Source organism: Festucalex cinctus, chromosome 20, assembly GCF_051991245.1.
Source record: "Festucalex cinctus isolate MCC-2025b chromosome 20, RoL_Fcin_1.0, whole genome shotgun sequence".
Classification (NCBI taxonomy): Eukaryota; Metazoa; Chordata; class Actinopteri; order Syngnathiformes; family Syngnathidae; genus Festucalex; species Festucalex cinctus.
In genome coordinates, this window is record NC_135430.1 from 10,351,246 (window position 1) to 10,369,516 (window position 18,271).

The 18,271-nt window shown below is 41.7% G+C and overlaps 1 protein-coding gene across 5 annotated transcripts in view; it reads right to left on the reverse strand.

Annotated features, from left to right (window-relative positions):
• kcnb2b (potassium voltage-gated channel subfamily B member 2b) overlaps positions 1-18,271 on the reverse strand; it is a 118,013-nt gene that overhangs the window by 52,737 nt on the left and 47,005 nt on the right. For 4 of the 5 annotated variants that reach the window (XM_077508818.1, XM_077508819.1, XM_077508821.1 and 1 more), the window contains 3 exons: positions 5,944-5,991; positions 2,918-3,112; positions 947-1,633 (listed from right to left, as the gene is read on the reverse strand). In XM_077508818.1, the coding sequence (XP_077364944.1) occupies positions 947-1,531 (585 nt within the window). In that variant the 5' untranslated portion in view covers positions 1,532-1,633; positions 2,918-3,112; positions 5,944-5,991. Of the gene's footprint in view, positions 1-946; positions 1,634-2,917; positions 4,217-5,943; positions 5,992-18,271 lie in introns of those variants that run through there. The other variant, XM_077508822.1, reaches the window with a different exon arrangement.

Below are 18,271 nucleotides of genomic sequence, written 5' to 3' on the forward strand. Positions count from 1 at the left end.
AACTTTGTTTTTGTTTTTTGTTTTTTTAAATACAAAAATAACCTTTTTTTGTGCAAAACAGCTCAGAAAGCTACGTCAATTTGACCCAAATAAAGGATCTGGCACAACTTTATGGGTTGTTCTACACAAAATGACCCAATATTTGATCTAAAGTTGGGTCAAATTGACTCAAGTTGAGGATCTGACCCAACTTTCTGGGTTGTTTTATAGAAAATGGCCCAATTTTTGACCCAAGGGTGGGTCAAACTGACTCAAGTAGAAGATCTGACCCAATTGTCTGGTTTGTTTCAATCTGGCTAAATTCTTTACCCAAAGTTGGGTCAAATTCACGAAAGTTAGAGTATCTGTCCATTTTTGACCCATAATTGGGTCAGTTTTTGGAGTGAGGTTTTACGTACCAAAGTACCAGATAAACACAAGGACCTCAAAACTGACAATTCATGAAAAAGCCTGATCAATTCCATAAAGGAGCCGGATGTACGGAAGTTCCATCAAACCACACACACTTCATTAACCCTCTTCCTTTATGATCCGCTTGACTTGGAATATAATCCCAGGCCGCCACTGCCCTGCCCCGATGAGATCAGGACACTTAAGACCTGACGTATATGACCCGTGATTGGATTTCATCAAGGCTGCCTGACCCAATTGAGAAGTGAGGAGTCAGAATGAGGCAGCGCAGGATGAGGGGGAGTTGAAGGAGATGTCACCGTTTTCATTATCGAGGGGTGGCATTGACATTGCGGCGTGCTCGTTTGATCCTTATAAGATTGGGGGCACTGATAAAGAAAAAAATGAGGATCTATTGAGCATAACTTTAGAGGCTGATCCCGTGCACCCACAACAAACGATAAATGTCTCCCACAAAGAAAATGAGTGATTAACTCACACTGTAACTCAGCTTTTGACAGCCAGTGTGATCGTGCTTCAGCTTTGTATTCCCTACCTTGGCAGCGACAGAGGATCCAGGCTTCTCCAGGAGATCCCACAGCTTCTTCCTCTTTTCCGAGCAGCAGGTGTTGTCGAACTCGCTGTCGCCCTCGCGTTCCCTCATGGTCTCCGCCTCCCTGCGCAGCTCCTCGTTCATCTGCTCCTTTTTCTGGTGGTAGCGAGCCTGGCAGCAGGACTCCAGGTAGATCTCGTCAATCCCCCAGAAGTCCAACTCCTGGCCGAAGGACAGCGCGCACATCTCTTCCATCATGTGCAGCTTGCCCGTGCGGTAAAAATTCAGGATCGAGGTGAAAGCCCCCGGGTGGCGGTCGAAGAAGTACTCATTCTCGTTCAGGCTGTAGTCGTCGCACACCTCCATCAGGGACTCGTGCGTGTTGCAGTCGCGCAGCTTGCCGAGGCGGGTCCTCGGCAGCCGGTCCAGAGTCCGCCACAGGACTTCGTGGTTGAGGCCGCCGACGTTCAGGCGGACACGGCGGGAGCGGGCTTTGGTGCGGATGATGTCGATGGGTTCCGGCGGCACGGTGGGAAGGGGGAGCACGTTGGCGGGCTTGAACCCGGCAGGTCCCAGCTTCTCGGCCATGGCGACGGAGAAGGCCCACACGACTTGCGACGGTTTAGTAAAGTCCACCAAAAAGAGCCTAACGACGGGCGCTGGGTCCTTTTAAGGCAAGTCTGTCCATGGCTGAGGAAATAGAGCAAAGAGTTTGAATGATGAAACATCCATTGGTGTTACAAATTCACTCGACAATACGGGTAATGACCCCGCTTCATCAAGTCTCCGGGAACGTGGTGGCCGGAATCAATCATTTTGCTTTAAAAGTCAATATTTCTTGCGGAGGGCAAGATGGAAGCAACATTCGAGAAGATGAATCGTCATTTTCGTTGTCACTAATGGGACACTTTGTACATGGCGGAGAAAATGTGACTTCTGCATTTCAACCTCATATTCCTTTCTCAAGAGCTGTTCCTAGGTCAATTTTACAAGCTGAATTTAATGTCTTTAACGTTTAAGCTCTTTTAGATGTTCCAACAAGTGAAATTTTGAAGGGTTTTTTTGGGTTCTAAAAATGGCTCAGTTTGACCTATGACGTAAGATGTTTAATTCAACTCACAGTAGTTAAGCTACAAGAACGGAGCCTTCATTCCAGAAGAAACAGCATTTTGTCGTCATGAATTTTACACTTGCTCATATTTGCAAAATTTGAACCCATCTGTTATGTTTGGCAAGAACAGCAATAATGTCACATTTAATTATACAAGTGTCAGGAATGCCAATGCACATTTTTTTAAATAACATTATTAACTCCATTACTCACCATTTCAATCAATATTTATAGTTAAGTACACATAATAAGGAAAACACACGAGTAATTAAAAAAACGCTTTGCATTTCTTTCTCAGGAAAAACAATACTGTTCCTGGGTCATTTTGACCAGCAGTGTGTTAAATTATCCCAAAATGGTAGAAATGACCCCCCCAAAAATAATTCTTAATTACTGAGCCATCATTTCATTCAATATTTAGCAAATTAACTTTCAAAACTATTTTTTTTTGTCCTTCAAAGTGGGTCAATTTGACCAGTAACAAAGCACTAGCGCATTCATTTTTCAAAGAATTGAATTTGACACTATGGTCTCAAATAAGTTCACCTATATTGAACCCTCTGTTGACTTTTAGCTCTCTGGAAGCAGTTTTTATGGGTTTTGGTGCCTTGCTCAAGGGCACCCCAGCCACGGGTGTGAGTCTTCCACTCACTATTACAAAGTCAATGCGAGACAACTGATGCAAACAGGGCATTAAATCACATTTTCCGGTTGACTTGCAGAACAAATGTCTCTTTCCATTGTGTAATAATGCAACAGTTTCACTAAAATTCGTAAAGTGATGTTTCCCCTGCAAAACGCACCATAACAATCCACCACCTGCATGCAAAACCTGCTTTTAAACAAAGTACGTCAGGTCTTACCTTGCCAGGATAATTCACATTTGTCCACGCAAAGTCCTTCCATCTCGGCGGGATCCCCCCCCAGTCCTCCTCTTCTGGTACAGTCAAGCATCCACGTCCGAGAGCGATCCACAGGCGCCGCGCAGAGACCGTGCGCCGCCCCGCATGCTGTCGACTGGAGCTGTGCTGGTGTGCGCGTATTCAAAACGGCTTCCCCTTAACGCTCCATCATTGCCGAAAGAGAGAAAAATAAAGAGAGTCCCGCCTCAGTCCGCGCGCACTGGCTTGTTGCGTGAAAAGGCGGGGAGGGGAGTTCAGGGAGGAGAGTGCGCGGAGCGAAGCGTCCAGCTGGAGTGGAGCGTGCACACACAAACACCAGGAAGGGGCTGCAGCACCTCCCCGGCGAGAGGTGAACTGACTGGCCACCAGCGGGCGGATGGCGCTTACAGGCGGGGTGGGGAGGAGGTGCGGCGGGGGTTTGTTGTGGTGGTGGTGGTGGTGGGGGGTGATGCACGCGGTTGCGTAAACGCTGATTTGTGTGGGAAGTGAGCGCCGCGGGAGCCAGCGTGGACGCGCAAGCTGTTGATGCTGGATGACAGACTTTTCACGTGGGAAACTTGATGAATCAGCAGCTTTTAGGAGTTTGGAAAAAGGACATTTGGACTGATTGATATATCCGCAGTGAATCAACAATCCTTTATTTGAATTTTAAGGGGGAGGGGCACTACACATATATCTATATCTACTGTATATCTATATATGTCAATATTTATGAGGATATTCAATACTTTATTTCAGATTCTTGATTCCAGACTCTTCGACACCAATACAACTAGTACTCCTGATACATAAAATAAAATAAAAAAAGACAGATAATTTGAAATAAAGCCCTAATTATACACCAATATATAATTTAACATAAAATTGCATGAACTTAATGTCAATTTTCTATTCTACTAATGTCTGATTTCTAGGGCCTGATTGTAAAACGGCCACAAGAGGGCATCTGATGCTGGTGATTCCTTGAAATAAGGCTGGGTATCGACCCAATCCTGTTATCGGTACTCGTCCATATATACAGCATAAATGAGTACACCCCAACAGGTTTGTAAGAACAACTTTAGTTTCCTGTCAGAATTGAGATTTGCTTTGTGATACTATACTATAAAAAAAAAAAACTCCCACAAATGTGGGCCATTGATTGCAAACAAGATTTGTTCATTAGTACCCACAAAAAAGCTTTTAAGTTTAAATGTATTAAAGGGCCAGTGTGCTGGTTTCACTCAGGAAAATGCACTTTTTAAATACAGGATGTACACATGTTAACTTTCTCTCAGTCTACACATCTGGGTTTATGTTAATCTTTGGTGGTGATTTTGTCCTACCCCCCCCCCCCCCCCCTCCCCTTGTGTCGCAAACGGGGCCGGGCGAACGTGTCGGCTGCGTGACGTCACTCCCACGGCAATTTAAAAGCATGCACGGCTTATTATTTTTTTTCCTCACTCACTCACTCACTCACTCACTCACTCACTCACTCACTCACTCACTCACTCACTCACTCACTCACTCACTCACTCACAGGAGCTTACGTCGCCCAGCCCCGTTTGCGACACGCCACCCCCCGCTCTGCGATTGGCTGGAGGGGTGTAAACACTGTCTTTCCACAGAAACGTCCCGCTGTTTACAAAACAAACACAAAATGACAAAATACAGGCTGGGGGTGCTGGGGTTTAGGACAAAATCACCCCCACACGTTAAGAAAAGCCCAGATCTGTAAATTGAGAAGTAGTTTGTTTGTTTAAATCCTGTATTTAAAAAGTGCATTTTCCTGAGTGAAACCGGCAGACTGCGCCTTTAAAGTACATTTTGCACAAATAAGTAGACTCCGAGAAAAAGTCTGACAACTTGTTAATTACAGGCCTTGCAGACAAGTTGCTATCCAAAATTGTCATGGAGGTAATAGAAAATACTAGATGTTGTCATTTTTTGTTGTGGGATGAATTACTTTTTTGCATTAGTTAATTTGATTAAACTGAAGATTTTGTAATCTATGCATTCTATTACAACCGTACTGAGTTAAGCGCATATTCTCCAGAAAACATTTTGTCAAACTTTTGGAAATTGTTCTTATGTTCATAGAAGTATTCAATAAAATCTTAAAATCTTTTGAAGGGGGTGTACCTTATATGCTGAGCACTATTTGGCCCTAATATAAATATATATCAGATGAATATATTTAACCCAATTTCCTGGGTCAAATCCTCAACACAATGCACTGGGGATAAGAAACCCAAGATTGGCTTGTTCCCTTTTGGACCCACCAGTGGGTTAGCTACTCCACCCAATTTGGGTTACTTTTAAGCCAGCAGTTTTAAACATGCAGTGTACGGCTAGCACTTGAGACACGTAAGCTGACCCCAAGCAGAAAAGAAGACGGACAGCCTGACCCTTATTCTTGAACAAGAGAACAGTCACGTAATCAAAGCCCGCTTATGAATGCGTAATTATCTGCCCCAGTCGCCACTCTGAAATGAATAAATAGAGATATTAAATTATGCATCCCTTATTATCTCCCGGTTCATTAGCTACACTGACGTATCGGACTCTCTCACTTTCACTCATGTAAATATTGTTCTGTAGAGCAATGACATTTCCCCGTGCATCTCCCGTGCGCGTCTGTGTGTCTGGGGATTGAACATTTCCCCTTAGCCAAGCGCTTTTTAGAAATTTGATTATGCACTGCATACGTGTAATTGATTTCCCTGCCATGTCCCTTCCTCCCAGGGACAAGTGATCAATAGCGCCACATTGATTAAAGGCGGGCTTTGCCGCACAAATACCGGGCCTTAACTGCGCGCACGCTTGAAGGTTAAAGGCGCAGTGCGGGTGTCACGCGTCGTTCCGTCCGACCGCCTCTGCAACACCTTAATGGCAAATCACATATGGGCTGTACGGGGGCTTTGCCTCTGTCGCTTGGCCAGGCACATGTGATTTGAATGCGTGTACATGTGCTTCTGGAAGGTTCCAGAGTTCAGTTGATTACTTACAGTTTGGGCAGGGCACGTTGCCGTTGGACTGGCAGCAAGTCATGAAGCCTGCGTGAAGATTGGAAATAAGTTAGCTGGTTATGTTGTGTACCGATGTAATGCAACATGCTTTAGATTCAGAGGATTGCACTCAAATTTAACTAATTCAAGTTGCAAACAGCGACGAGCGCGCATTTACATCCTCTACGGCGCTCTTGTGAACTCGCCAAGTACGGTCTTCTGAAGAAAATTGGATTGAGAAAATTCACGAGATCACAAGGATGTAAGAATGGACAAGAACGGCAATTAAGAAACGGCTTCGAAATCACTGCCAAAATGGCCGCTTCAGACCAAAATGGCCGACTTCTTTTTAAATTTCATAAACGGTTCCCTGATATTTTTCCATATTTTTCCAAAGGCACATTTTTTTCTCACTATCTAGAGGCCTCCCTCCTTAACTCATTCACTCCCAGCCGTTTTCACAGAAGCAATCCCGATCGCTCCCGGCTGTTTTACTGGATTTGGTGAACCTACCAAAAGAAAGATTAAAGTCTCTTCTTTGCAGCAATTAGCATTAGAAGAGAGCTACGTTTCATCAGTTTTCACAAATCTATTTAAAATTGTAAGTAATTGAGCTTTTTTTCTAGATTGCCCTGGTTGATCTCCTTTGCTCTGCTGCCACCTGCTGGCCGTTTGTGTAATAACTGCCATTTCTGCAACCGTTCTTTGCAGTTGAGAGGCTGCATCAAAGCCTTCTGTATGCTCTAGCATAAAAAACAAACAAACAAACAAACAAAAACGTATAAATACGTCTTTGGGACACTTACAACATTAAAAAAAACGTATTTACACGTTATTGGGAGCAAATGAGTTCAAATGCAATCCTCCAAATGCTCATCAAATTTTGACGTCATGCTGTGTCCACATTAACTTGGGCTTGCTCTGACAGCTCAGGGATGAGGCAGCTGCTACAGTCAATCAGCTCGCTACTGTTAGGGACTTGTGACAATGCCACACCGACGCGCTACTGTTTAGTCTCCGCACTCGACACGTTAACACATGGCAAGGGGATGTTGTGGTTAATAAATAAATGCATGCTCCCCTTCCTGAAATGAAATATACTAACCCCACAGGCAAACACACCTGACTGTCATCATCATTTTCATTAAAATGAATTGGCTGACCATTTTGGTTTTAAGCTGTCTTTTCGGGCAAATTCCAGAGCTCATATTTTGACAAACTCCGAATTAGCCCCAATGGTAAGTAGGGGTGGGAACCTCTGGGCACCTCACAATACGATGCGAAATCAGGCTCACGATAACGATTATCTCACGATATGACGCTACCACGATTATCGATATATTTCTCAGGTAATAAATCCACGATCATCTACGATAAAACTAATCATAAGGTAATAATAATAATAATAATAATAATAATAATAATATAAATAATAAATAAAAATAAAATAAATACATAAATTAATAATAATAAAAAATACAAATATAAATCCATAATAGAATATATAAATGTGCATATATATATATATATATATATATATATATATATATATATATATATATATATATATATATATATATATATATATATATATATATATATATATATATATATATATATATATATATATATATATATATATATGGGCGGCACTGTAGACGAGTGGTTAGCACGTCCGCTTCCCAGTTCTGAGGTCTCCGGTTCGAGTCCAGGCTCGGACCTTCCTGGGTGGAGTTTGCATGTTCTCCCCGTGCCCGCGTGGGTCTTCTCCGGGTACTCCGGTCTCCTCCCACATTCCAAAGACATGCATGGCAGGTTAATTGGGCGCTCCAAATTGTCCCTAGGTGTGCTTGTGAGTGTGGATGGTTGTTCGTCTCTGTGTGCCCTGCGATTGGTTGGCAACCAGTCCAGGGTGTCCCCCGCCTACTGCCCAGAGCCAGCTGAGATAGGCGCCAGCAGCCCCCGCGACCCTTGTGAGGAATAAGCGGTCAAGAAAATGGATGGATGGATGGATATATATATAAAAATATAAGCTCATGAATCTTCTTCACTTGAAGACTTCCGTCGATTTTCCCGCCCCTCTTATTAGGCACTCCCCCTAGTGGCCCGGCAAGTAACTGCTCAATAAGTCATGAACAGTGGAGCCGTTATAGTGGCTGAATATTAACTACAAATATTGCGATACTTGCGTAGGTGTATCGATAATCTATAATGAGACACAGTATCACAATTTATCGTGATATCAATATATCCATATCCATATCCATAACAGGATACAAAAAAAAATGGCCATTTTGGGAAGGCAAAGTCCATGTGAAAAAGACATTTAAAGTTCAGAAAAAATTTAATAAAAACCAGCCCAGACACCAGTTCCACCATATGACACGAAACCGGGTAGATATTATATCGCTTAAGGACTGACAATATGTCCAAAATACGTAGGCCATTTTAGTTTCAGTGAAGACAAAATGTGGACTGATTCTTCATAAATAGAAAACTGCAACAATAGCAAAAAAAACAAAAAGAAAAAAAAAACTAAAAAAAACTGCAAACATTCTTTTGTCTCCCACTCTCCCGCCTGTTTCCCAGTGCATCATCGTTAAGAGAATCATGCACTTAAAAAAAAGAAAAAAGAAAAAAGAAAAAGAAAAAAAAAAGTGTTGAAAAAAAAAGTGTGATTTGTTATATTGAAATTTGGGGAAGGTCCAGTCCTCCCTCACAGCAGCGAGACCACCAACTGCGAGCATAACGAACGCGCGCCAGTGCCTGTGTGCACACTAGTGTGTGTTCAACAATCGTGAGGAAATACACGGATTGCACCAGCTTATTAGTTTTTCTCTCTCTTTCTTTCCTTCTCCCGTGGCTATTAATAGATGCCGGCCATGTCAAGGTCCGCACACAAAGCACCCACTCGCCCACAGTGGGCAGCAGAGGCCTTCAGTTTAATGGCCCGCCATAGCCCAGAGTCATAAATCCGTGTCACCTCTTCATTCATCCAGCAACAAACACCTGTTCACCTCTGACACTGCCAGCAGCACCCCTACAAGTCAAAAATACACATAACAACACAACGCACACACAGCCTGTAATAATGCTACCACAAAATCCCACTTGAAATCCCACCGAGGGCCTCTTTTTATGTCATCTACGTGTTGATCACTCGCCACAGACATCAATCAAAGCAAGGGTAGACATGTCCTCATGGCACTGGCTGTAGTTTTGTGTTGGCGGCTACGCCGAAACACATACACACAATTGATCATGGCTCAGTGCTGCCGCTTGTGTTTGCATAATACATCCAGGACTGTGAGTCCTAATTGGAGAGAAAAAAAAGGTTCTATTTATTTGGATTCCCATTGCGGCTGCCTGCTGTGTAATAAGCCCAGAATGGCAAAACTGAAGTATAAAAGAATGATACACAATGCTAATGGTACTAAACATTGAAAAGAGGCTTGATAAACTTTGGGGTAAATGTGTAGACTATTTTGTATTTTTATACATGCGTGAAAAATAAAATGTTTTTAATCTGACAACAGTGCGTCACAACTACTTATGTTCTGCTTTTACTAGCAAACAGAAACCCATTAGCACAGGTCGGACAATTATGTACTGACTAAATATGACCATCTTTTTGGCTATATCTTTAGACATTCTAGACATTTATTTAGGTGATGATTTCGAGCAAAATACTTCTATCCTTTAATAACAACAGGTTTCTATTTTTTCTTGTTATGTTGTTGTCTTATCTGTTAGCTAGAGCTTGCTAGCAAACAAACGTCGACAATAGGTGGTCCATTCAGGTGCCTCATTGAAACGGTTTTAAAATAATATACAGTATATTCATGCATAGACAGACTCTTATGACCATTGTGTGCTTTACATAAAGTTTTTTATGGCTTAATAAAACAATTTGGCTGCTTTTATTTTCTGCTCTTACCTCTTAACCTATCCCGCTCAAGAGCTGCAGCAGAGGTTGCCCATTTATGTGCCTGATGGAAATTATTAAATATTTTAGGCCATTTTATTAACTGTTTTCATTTTGAGCATACAATAAAATGTATGAAAAGATACATATAATAATTGTGTATTCTTTACAAAACTAAAATAAAGTTGTTGTTTTTTATAGTTTAATATGACTATTTTTTGCTTTTACCTGTTAGCTTAATTGGGCCAGCTAACAGGACCACAACACAGTTGTCCATTCATATGCTAAGCGTTTAAAACGTTTCCCACTGTTAATGCAAATATTCTTGACATATCGTAATTTACATGTCCATGTTAATGGTTAATATAGTGTTTGTTTTGTCTGCTCTTTTCCTGTTAGCTAGTTATAGCTAGCAAACGTGGCCTACGGCCGTGCTCAATTAAAACTCTAAAGACGATAAAAAATAATAAAAAAAATAACATCCCACACTTAGCAATGAGGAGATCTTTAGCATAGCAGGAAAATGACCAATTATTGATAGATCAAGACACAGTATTGTTCTATTTTGATTGACAAAGACATCTATATGGTGAGTAGCAATCGATAACATTAATGGTGTTGATATTCTCTCTCCCAGGAGCGATCACAGGAACACTTTGCGTTCATCAAGCGTGGCAAGGTGTTATTGGACGCGCTTGGACTTGGTCATATTTTCTTACGAAACTGGGAAACAGCCAGACATTTATAGGCCCTAAGTACGCGCTGGCGCTATCCTTGGCTAGCTGACAACTTCATTAAGTCATCTAATAATACTATACTGATATGTTCAATCATGATCAGTGCCCGGGCGGTGATGTCATATCACTTTACTTGCTGTTCCTTCAAGGTTATAGGACGTGTCACTCTTTAAATGCCACGCTAGCTGCTCGGGTGTCAATTAAGTCGCCGCTCATTCGTGATGTCTGTCCTTGGGATGGAACAAACCAACTGAAGAAAAAGAAGGGATTAATGTACTGCAGCTTGATGACCTGATCAATCATTTTGTGTTTGCATTGCTGTGCACTGCGTCAAATTGGGTGTTGTGATTTAAGATAGGCGGGCGACTGACGACGGGGCCACTGGCTTCAGGGTTTTCAAACAAACCGAGGACAGAGGGAGCTCATTCTCATTGCCGCTCATCACAGAGCGACACTTCATCATGTCGAGGACTTAGTTGAACTCTCCGCTGCATCTCAAACAGATTTCCAGCGTCAATGTAAAAAGCCGCGCTTGTTTGATGTTAACTCACAACTTGACAAAAGGGACGCATCGCAACCGAGGTCCTTCGTTGGTATGCAGAGCCTAATCCTCGACGGGATTCGTCTGTGACTTATGTTGAGATCAGTTGCATCAGTCATCTTTGTGCTTAATGCTCACTTAACATTCTCCTGCATATTCGGTTCAACGTGGTAGCGCAACAACCAATGACCATCACCATTACTTTGTAGTAATAAACTACGTGCAGAATGTTTAACAGTCAAATTGGGTGTCAAAATTAGACACTGGATACAGCCACAGGTCTTGGGTATTTGCTTCCGACAAGCAAATTCACAAAGAGTTTGTCAAAGTAAGAAGTCTTGGAATTTGCCCATAACATAAAAATCCTCCTTGGCTACTTGAGACCTTTCGATGCAGTTTCTTATGATAGATATGTCCACCAAATTTCCGATCGTTAGGGCTGGGTTTGTTTCCTATTCCAGGGGCCCTCAAACCCCCTTTTTCATGGCAACTCCTCAAAATTATCATTCAACGTGTCATTTCAACCACATTGGATGGTATATGTAACAAAGTGTTAAGGTAAATGTCCATGCAATTCACCCAAAATGGCCGACTTTACCTTACGACTTGTGCATTCTGTTGGTTTTCATTACAGTAAACCCAACTCAATCGCAGGTTCCATGTTTGCTATTTTGCGGATTTTTTTTTGTCCAGTTACCTCAATTTTGTTCGGTTTATTTTGGGTGTAATTCCACTGTTGGCCACTAGATGACAGCACATTATTGTTTTTAACTGTATAGATTTGAAAGAAATGAAAACAGGAAGTATTTCGAGTTCAGCCTCATTTTTGTTGACGAGAAAGATTATTGAATGTCTCAATCTTCTCACATATTTTTGTCCATCCATCCATCCATCCATCCATCCATCCATTTTCTTAACCGCTCACTCCTCACAAAGGGTCGCGGAGGTGCTGGAACCGATCTGATCATTTGTATTTTATTTAAATAAACACACTGTGTACAACGCTCTGGCTGATGATCACGATACATAGTTTTCTTAGGACATCAACAAAAGATGCCTAGATGCCTGTGGCGAAATCAAATAGTATCCAGTTCGGTATGTACCATATAGTTTAGGTACAACCACTCAACAGCTGAGAACGAAGCGCCTGTGGTTGCTAAACAGTAGGACAGATTCTCAGCTTCCTACACCCGTGGGCAGTTGTCTCATTCAAAATGCTCATCCGATGAAGTCATCTTTTGCTGAATACTCCCTTCCTTAAAAATAGATGCCATAGTACGCACAGTGCCTCGCCGTGAATTTGTTTGGGTGTACGCCAGCCGCTCCGGGTTCCGCGAGTTTGACATTCTGTACGTGAGCGTCTCTTCCTGGAAAGGTTTTTTTTTGTGGTGTTCGTTGCGATATATGGTCTTTGCGCTACGAGACTTCATTCGAGCCAGCCAGCGGGAGATGAGGTTTTTAACGCCGACTGTAAATTTACAGACAAGACAAGCCCGACTGGAGGTTTGTTCTTCTACGGGGGCCTTCTTGCACCTCGAGGTTTGAAAGCTTCAAAAGTGGAGCAAGGCACAAAAATGATCGTTTTGAAGATTCGCCATGAACAATGGGGCTTGAAACGCTTGCAGCTTCAATTCTGTTTGTCTCCCCACGTCTCTGTAGAGGAAAAGCAGAAAAGGTATTTTGGGATCCGTGACCCAACTGGCCCACACAACGTAAGCTTGTGATCCCTCCGCTGGAAGGTTAACGTGGCTGCCATGATCCAAGGACCGCCATCTGTCCCCGCCGGTTGACAGCAACAAGTCATTTTGATACGTCTCATCATCATCATTTCCCTTTTGAACCCGTGTTGCATACAGTAGATGGGCTTGTTGGGCCAAGGAGGGCTGCCTTGGCGGGGCTGACTTGCGTCACCCGTGGGGGAGTTGTTGGACCTCTTTCAGGGCAACACTCTTGTTCTTCGCGTTGATATTAGCTATGATGCTTTTTAGAAAGTCACGTTTGTGTCCACTGGGTTTTTGTAGGATTTCTTGTCTTTATCATGTGGTACCCTGTAAAGTGATTTGTTCCTAAATACATTAACTCATTCAAACCCAAAAACGTGTAAATACGTTTTTCTTTTAATACTTTGTCCTTGCCTCCCAATAACGTGTTTTCACGTTTTATATGTTTTTTTATGCAAGAGTTTACAGAAGGTTTTGATGCAGCTTCTGACCTACAGAGGTGGCTTAAAGCAATGGTAGTTATTACAAAAAACGGCCAGGAGGTGGCAGAAGAGTCCGCCAGGGTCATGTTGCAACAAGTTCTTTTTGCCCGTGTTTTCACCAACAATCTGAATATCGATGAAACCTAGCTATATTCTAATGCTAATTGTTGCAAAATGGAAACAGATTAGGGGTGGGACGAAACGGGTAAACCACGATTCGATACTGTGGCGATATTTGGCTCACGATATTGATAATATCACGATATCTTCGATTTTTAATATACTGTCAAAAAAAATAGCAATATATCACGATATGTGACTGAAAGAGCCAACAAATGCCCATAAAAAGGAAAATGTCTAATTATGCATTTATTCAATGCCAAAATTTGTACAATGTACAAAGTTCTGCATAGTGCCTCACTGCCTCTGAGCCTTTTAACTGTAAACATTGTAAAGTGAGACAAATTAAAGTGCATAAACATTTATAACATAACACTGCACAACTGGACACATTATATCGATATCTACCATCAGTGTATCGATAATTTATTGCAACAGAGGGCGCAACAATATATTGCGATATCGATTTTTTCTCCCACCCCTAAAACAGATACAAATATAGGTTTTTTTTCCCTGATGAAAGAAGAGACACTAATCTTTCTTTTCATAGATTCCATCTTTTTATAGCAATAGAACACAATATTCTGTGGGCCTTGCAAAATCAGTCAACTCCAGTAAAACAGCCGTGAGCGAAGGGGGGATGCTTCACTGAAAATGTCTGGGAGTGAATGAGTTAGAAGATAAGACCCTGTTCACTTTTTCAGTTGACTGTATTTTTTGGGTATGGCTAAAATCAAGCCGTAGTAAGCACTTGGGTTTTTTGCCATTAATCGGCCCTCCCCATATATGTACAGAGTGCCATCATTCCAGATGACCCGGCCTCTGGTCCGCCTGTTTGCCGAACACGAACCCAAACACAACACAAAACTTATTGGCCAACGCCAGTCAGGGTTCTGCTGGTTAGCGAGGCCACCTAGCCCTCTAGTCTAAAAATCTATTGGACGACATTGACACCAATTCATCGTTTGCAAGCTAACTGGCCTTGCTAGCCACTCTAACCTGACTTCGTTATGTGGATCCACACATACTACAACACCTTATCCTTATTCAATGATGCCAACATCAGTTGGCAGTCCATACTAGCAAGATAGCGGGCTAGCAAGGCTAGCTATCAGGCTAACGAGGCCAGCTAGCCCCCTAGCTTGTTAACCTACAAACTGGTGGCTTCCAATAAGTCACCCGCTCACTCGTTTTTGTGTTATGTGGGGCTCTACATAACAAAGATGCTTCAGGGAAAGAAACAGCAGATGTTATTCAGCCTGTGGAGCTTCATTTTATATACTTGGTCATTTTTTTTTTCAGTCAAACTTGGCAGGCTTATTCACAACACTACTCAGTGGTGTGTTAAATTTACAAGACATTTTATTTCCACTTTACAAGGACTTTTAAGTTGCTGTGATGCTGCCTTGGTCGCAGAGTAATATGGTACATTTTATTTCTATGTATATTCTATTATCAAGCCTGTGGAATAAGGCCCAAAATGGCAATTCAAACAAAAATGGCCGACTTCCTATTCAATCTTCCAGAAGATTAAGAATAAACACAACGATTCCAAAGGAGCCTGGAAAAGAAATCATGCAAGCAATGACAGACAGGCAGTAATGCTATGCCCAAGGCCACGTAGCGTAACAGACACCTCAGGGAAAGGTTAGCTCGTGCCGCCCCTGAACCCGATCTGTTTGATTACCCTGTCAGGCGTAGAGGTAATTAAGTCAATACAGTTTAATTACGGTGAGTAGGACTTCGCATGAATCTTTCATCGCCAAACGCTGACACCGCGGCAGCGGTCGACAAAGTGACGCTCGCTTGACCTATTTGATGCAGTATTTTGCATTTTGTTTCATTGTCTGGACACCATCAATTATTAACTTATTTCGAGCTTCTTTTCAAGTAACCCAAACAACATGTTATGTTTCTCAGATGTTTTTGGTTATAAAAAAAAAAAAAAAAAAAGCTTCTAAATTGTCACCAAAAACGTGCCTATGCGAGACAAAAGAGCTGAAAGCAAATGCTAAAAAAAAAAAAAAAAAAGACAAAAAAAATGGATCTATACATGACAAATGCTTGATGCAGATGAGCGCTTCCTCACAATGCCGAGGAACAAATTGCTTTTTCGTTGTTGCTACTGTATTCACTTCAGTTTTTCTCTCGAGGAAACCTCTCCGCCGACACAAACTCACATTTAATGAATACATCTCGGGAACGGCCAATCTGCATTGATTTATTTATTTATTTTTTTTAAATCCACGTGTGCATGCGCGTGGTTCGGCGTCCCGTGTGTTCTAATGAGCAGCTTTACAGGGAAGTCGCTTGACCTCGTGCATGTGGGAAGCGAGGGGGAGGACGTTCAAGAGTGCAAAAATTCCACACAGGAGTACCACTGTTAGTGTTTCTATTGCTAGATAACACGTGTTTGCTTTGAAACGGAAATACGAGGTATTTTTACTTTGAAATACAATAATATGGATGGCTTGCCTCATAGGATATACTGGAAATAGAAATACGATGATTTGTGGGTGACCCAACTTAGTTTTTTAAGATACGACATGTCACCCGGTTGATAATTTTGTATGTTGCTAGCAAAAAAAAAATCTGAGGGCTTCCCAACAGCCAGAAAACAGTAAACAATTTAAAAAAAAAAAAAAAGAGGCCAAGTTTAAACATAAAAAGTGGAGAATTAAGAATGTTGTGTATTTAGGCAATGCCACATGACTGATCAAACTCTGCTAGCTTAATGCTAACACACAATGTAAAACACTATTGTTGGGATAACAGAACTAGCATTGAGACTTTGCTGGTTCAAACACTTTAAATGAAGTTTAAAACTATAACCATACTTATGATTAAGGTCATGAGGCAGCTGTGCTAACCACTAGGCACCGTGTTGGCCTAGAACCTGGTACATAAAAATGACAAACTTGAAACTATGTACTGTACTGTATACAGAACTAACCCATCCATCCATAAATCTAAAACACTGGGAATGATTGAACTTTTTTTTAGCCACATTATTTATCCTTTGCTGAGCAACAACACACACACGCACGGATGCGGGTAATTTATTTGCGGGGCATCAAAAACATTTACGAGTCTGTTTCAAGAAGAAGAAGAAGAAGAAGAAGAAGCAATAAATCTGGCCCTGCCATTTCTCGCTAGCACCTCTTCATTTCCTCATTTCTCGGCATTGTGTCTTTGCAGAGATTTACCACCAAGCTTTCAAATTCCATTTTTTTGCTATGTCAAAAAAAAAAAAAAAAAAGAAGAAAAAAGTGATGTTATTTATTGACATATTTGCCAGGTGAGCACTAGTATAACCGGCATGGCCTGCTGGCTGCTCGAGCGTCCACAAGATGGTGTCGTTCTCATTTGCCTGCAAAGCCTGAGTGGCCACCAATGCAGCAGCAGCAGCTTATGTAGCTGATACCTCATCCAAGGCATCATTTGTGATAATGTCCTCAGTAAAAATGGGAGAACTCGCTCACGTGTGTTGAGAAAACTGGCGCAACGAGTGATTGTCTCAGTGAAAGCGAAGCCATCCGTTGACCTTCAAAATAATGGCAGCTTTGGAACGGAGACACTTCATTACCCGTTCGCAATATCGCATATACTCGTCAGCTTAAATGGGGGCCGGGGAAAAAGGTCAGGGTCACTGTTTTCTATATTTTTCTCATCTTTTGGGCAGGGGGCCAGATTATTGAATGAGGTTCCAAAAAAGACAAAGTGGCACACTGTGTTTGACTTACTTCCTGGTTTGAGGACCGTACTATTTTAAATGCTGACATGGGGTCCGTCTGTCCATATTTTAGATGGTTTGACCATTAGCATTCCGCGACTAGAATGTGGGGGGTTCTAAGATCACACACACTTATAAGAAGTTATCATTATTCAATGATGTCACTGCGGTGTGTTTAATAACCACAGAGAATCAACACATTCTATTTATATCGCTGTGACATGCTAATTAGCTTTCCTGGCTAATCCCTGTATACGGTAGAAGTGTGTTTATGACGACACAGCAGTTTTTAATTTGGGGGAGCTTTTAATATTTTTTTGTGTGACTTAAACGGCGAAAAAGGAAACCAAACTTTTTTTAAGGACTGTACCAATTTTTATTCTGTGGAGGGCGAAATGGTGAAAAAAAGAAACGGAATGTTTTTAAAAATATATATTTTGTTTATTTGTCTGTTTGTTAGCTCTAGCTACTTCCTGGTTCGAGGAGACTGTACCATTTGTAACTCTTCAGAGGGTGTAATGGTTCCAATATAACTTTACACTAATAAAAGGAAAACAATCGGGTAGTGACATATTCCTGAGGAATACAGTCAAAAAAATAAACACGTGTTTGTTGTCCAAATGCTAGCGATCCCTTCCTGTTTCCTGGAAAATGTTGCTAGGCAATTGGACTGTACGAGTGTCAGTCTTGGAAATGTTGAGAAATAGTCAAAGAGACTCTTCTTAAGATCATTTAGTATTGCATTTTTTTTAATCTGTCAGTATGTTAGCTTGCTACATCCTCGTTTGAGAACACCGTAAAACAGTGGGCGCTACCATTTTGAATTCTGGCGAACAGTTACGGATAGTTTGCATCTTAGTTTGTGTAAGAATTCAGATATGTCAAAATCACGACTTTAATATTTCCACTATTAATGATTTCTTTCCCAGTGTGCTACTAAAACACCTTGGTAATGTTCAGCAGTCAAAATAACTTTGTTATCCTCCGTACATCTAATAGGCTGTAAGATAATATTTGCCCGGTTATTGTTCTTCAAGCCTCACATTCGGCCAATCGCAAAGCAAACATC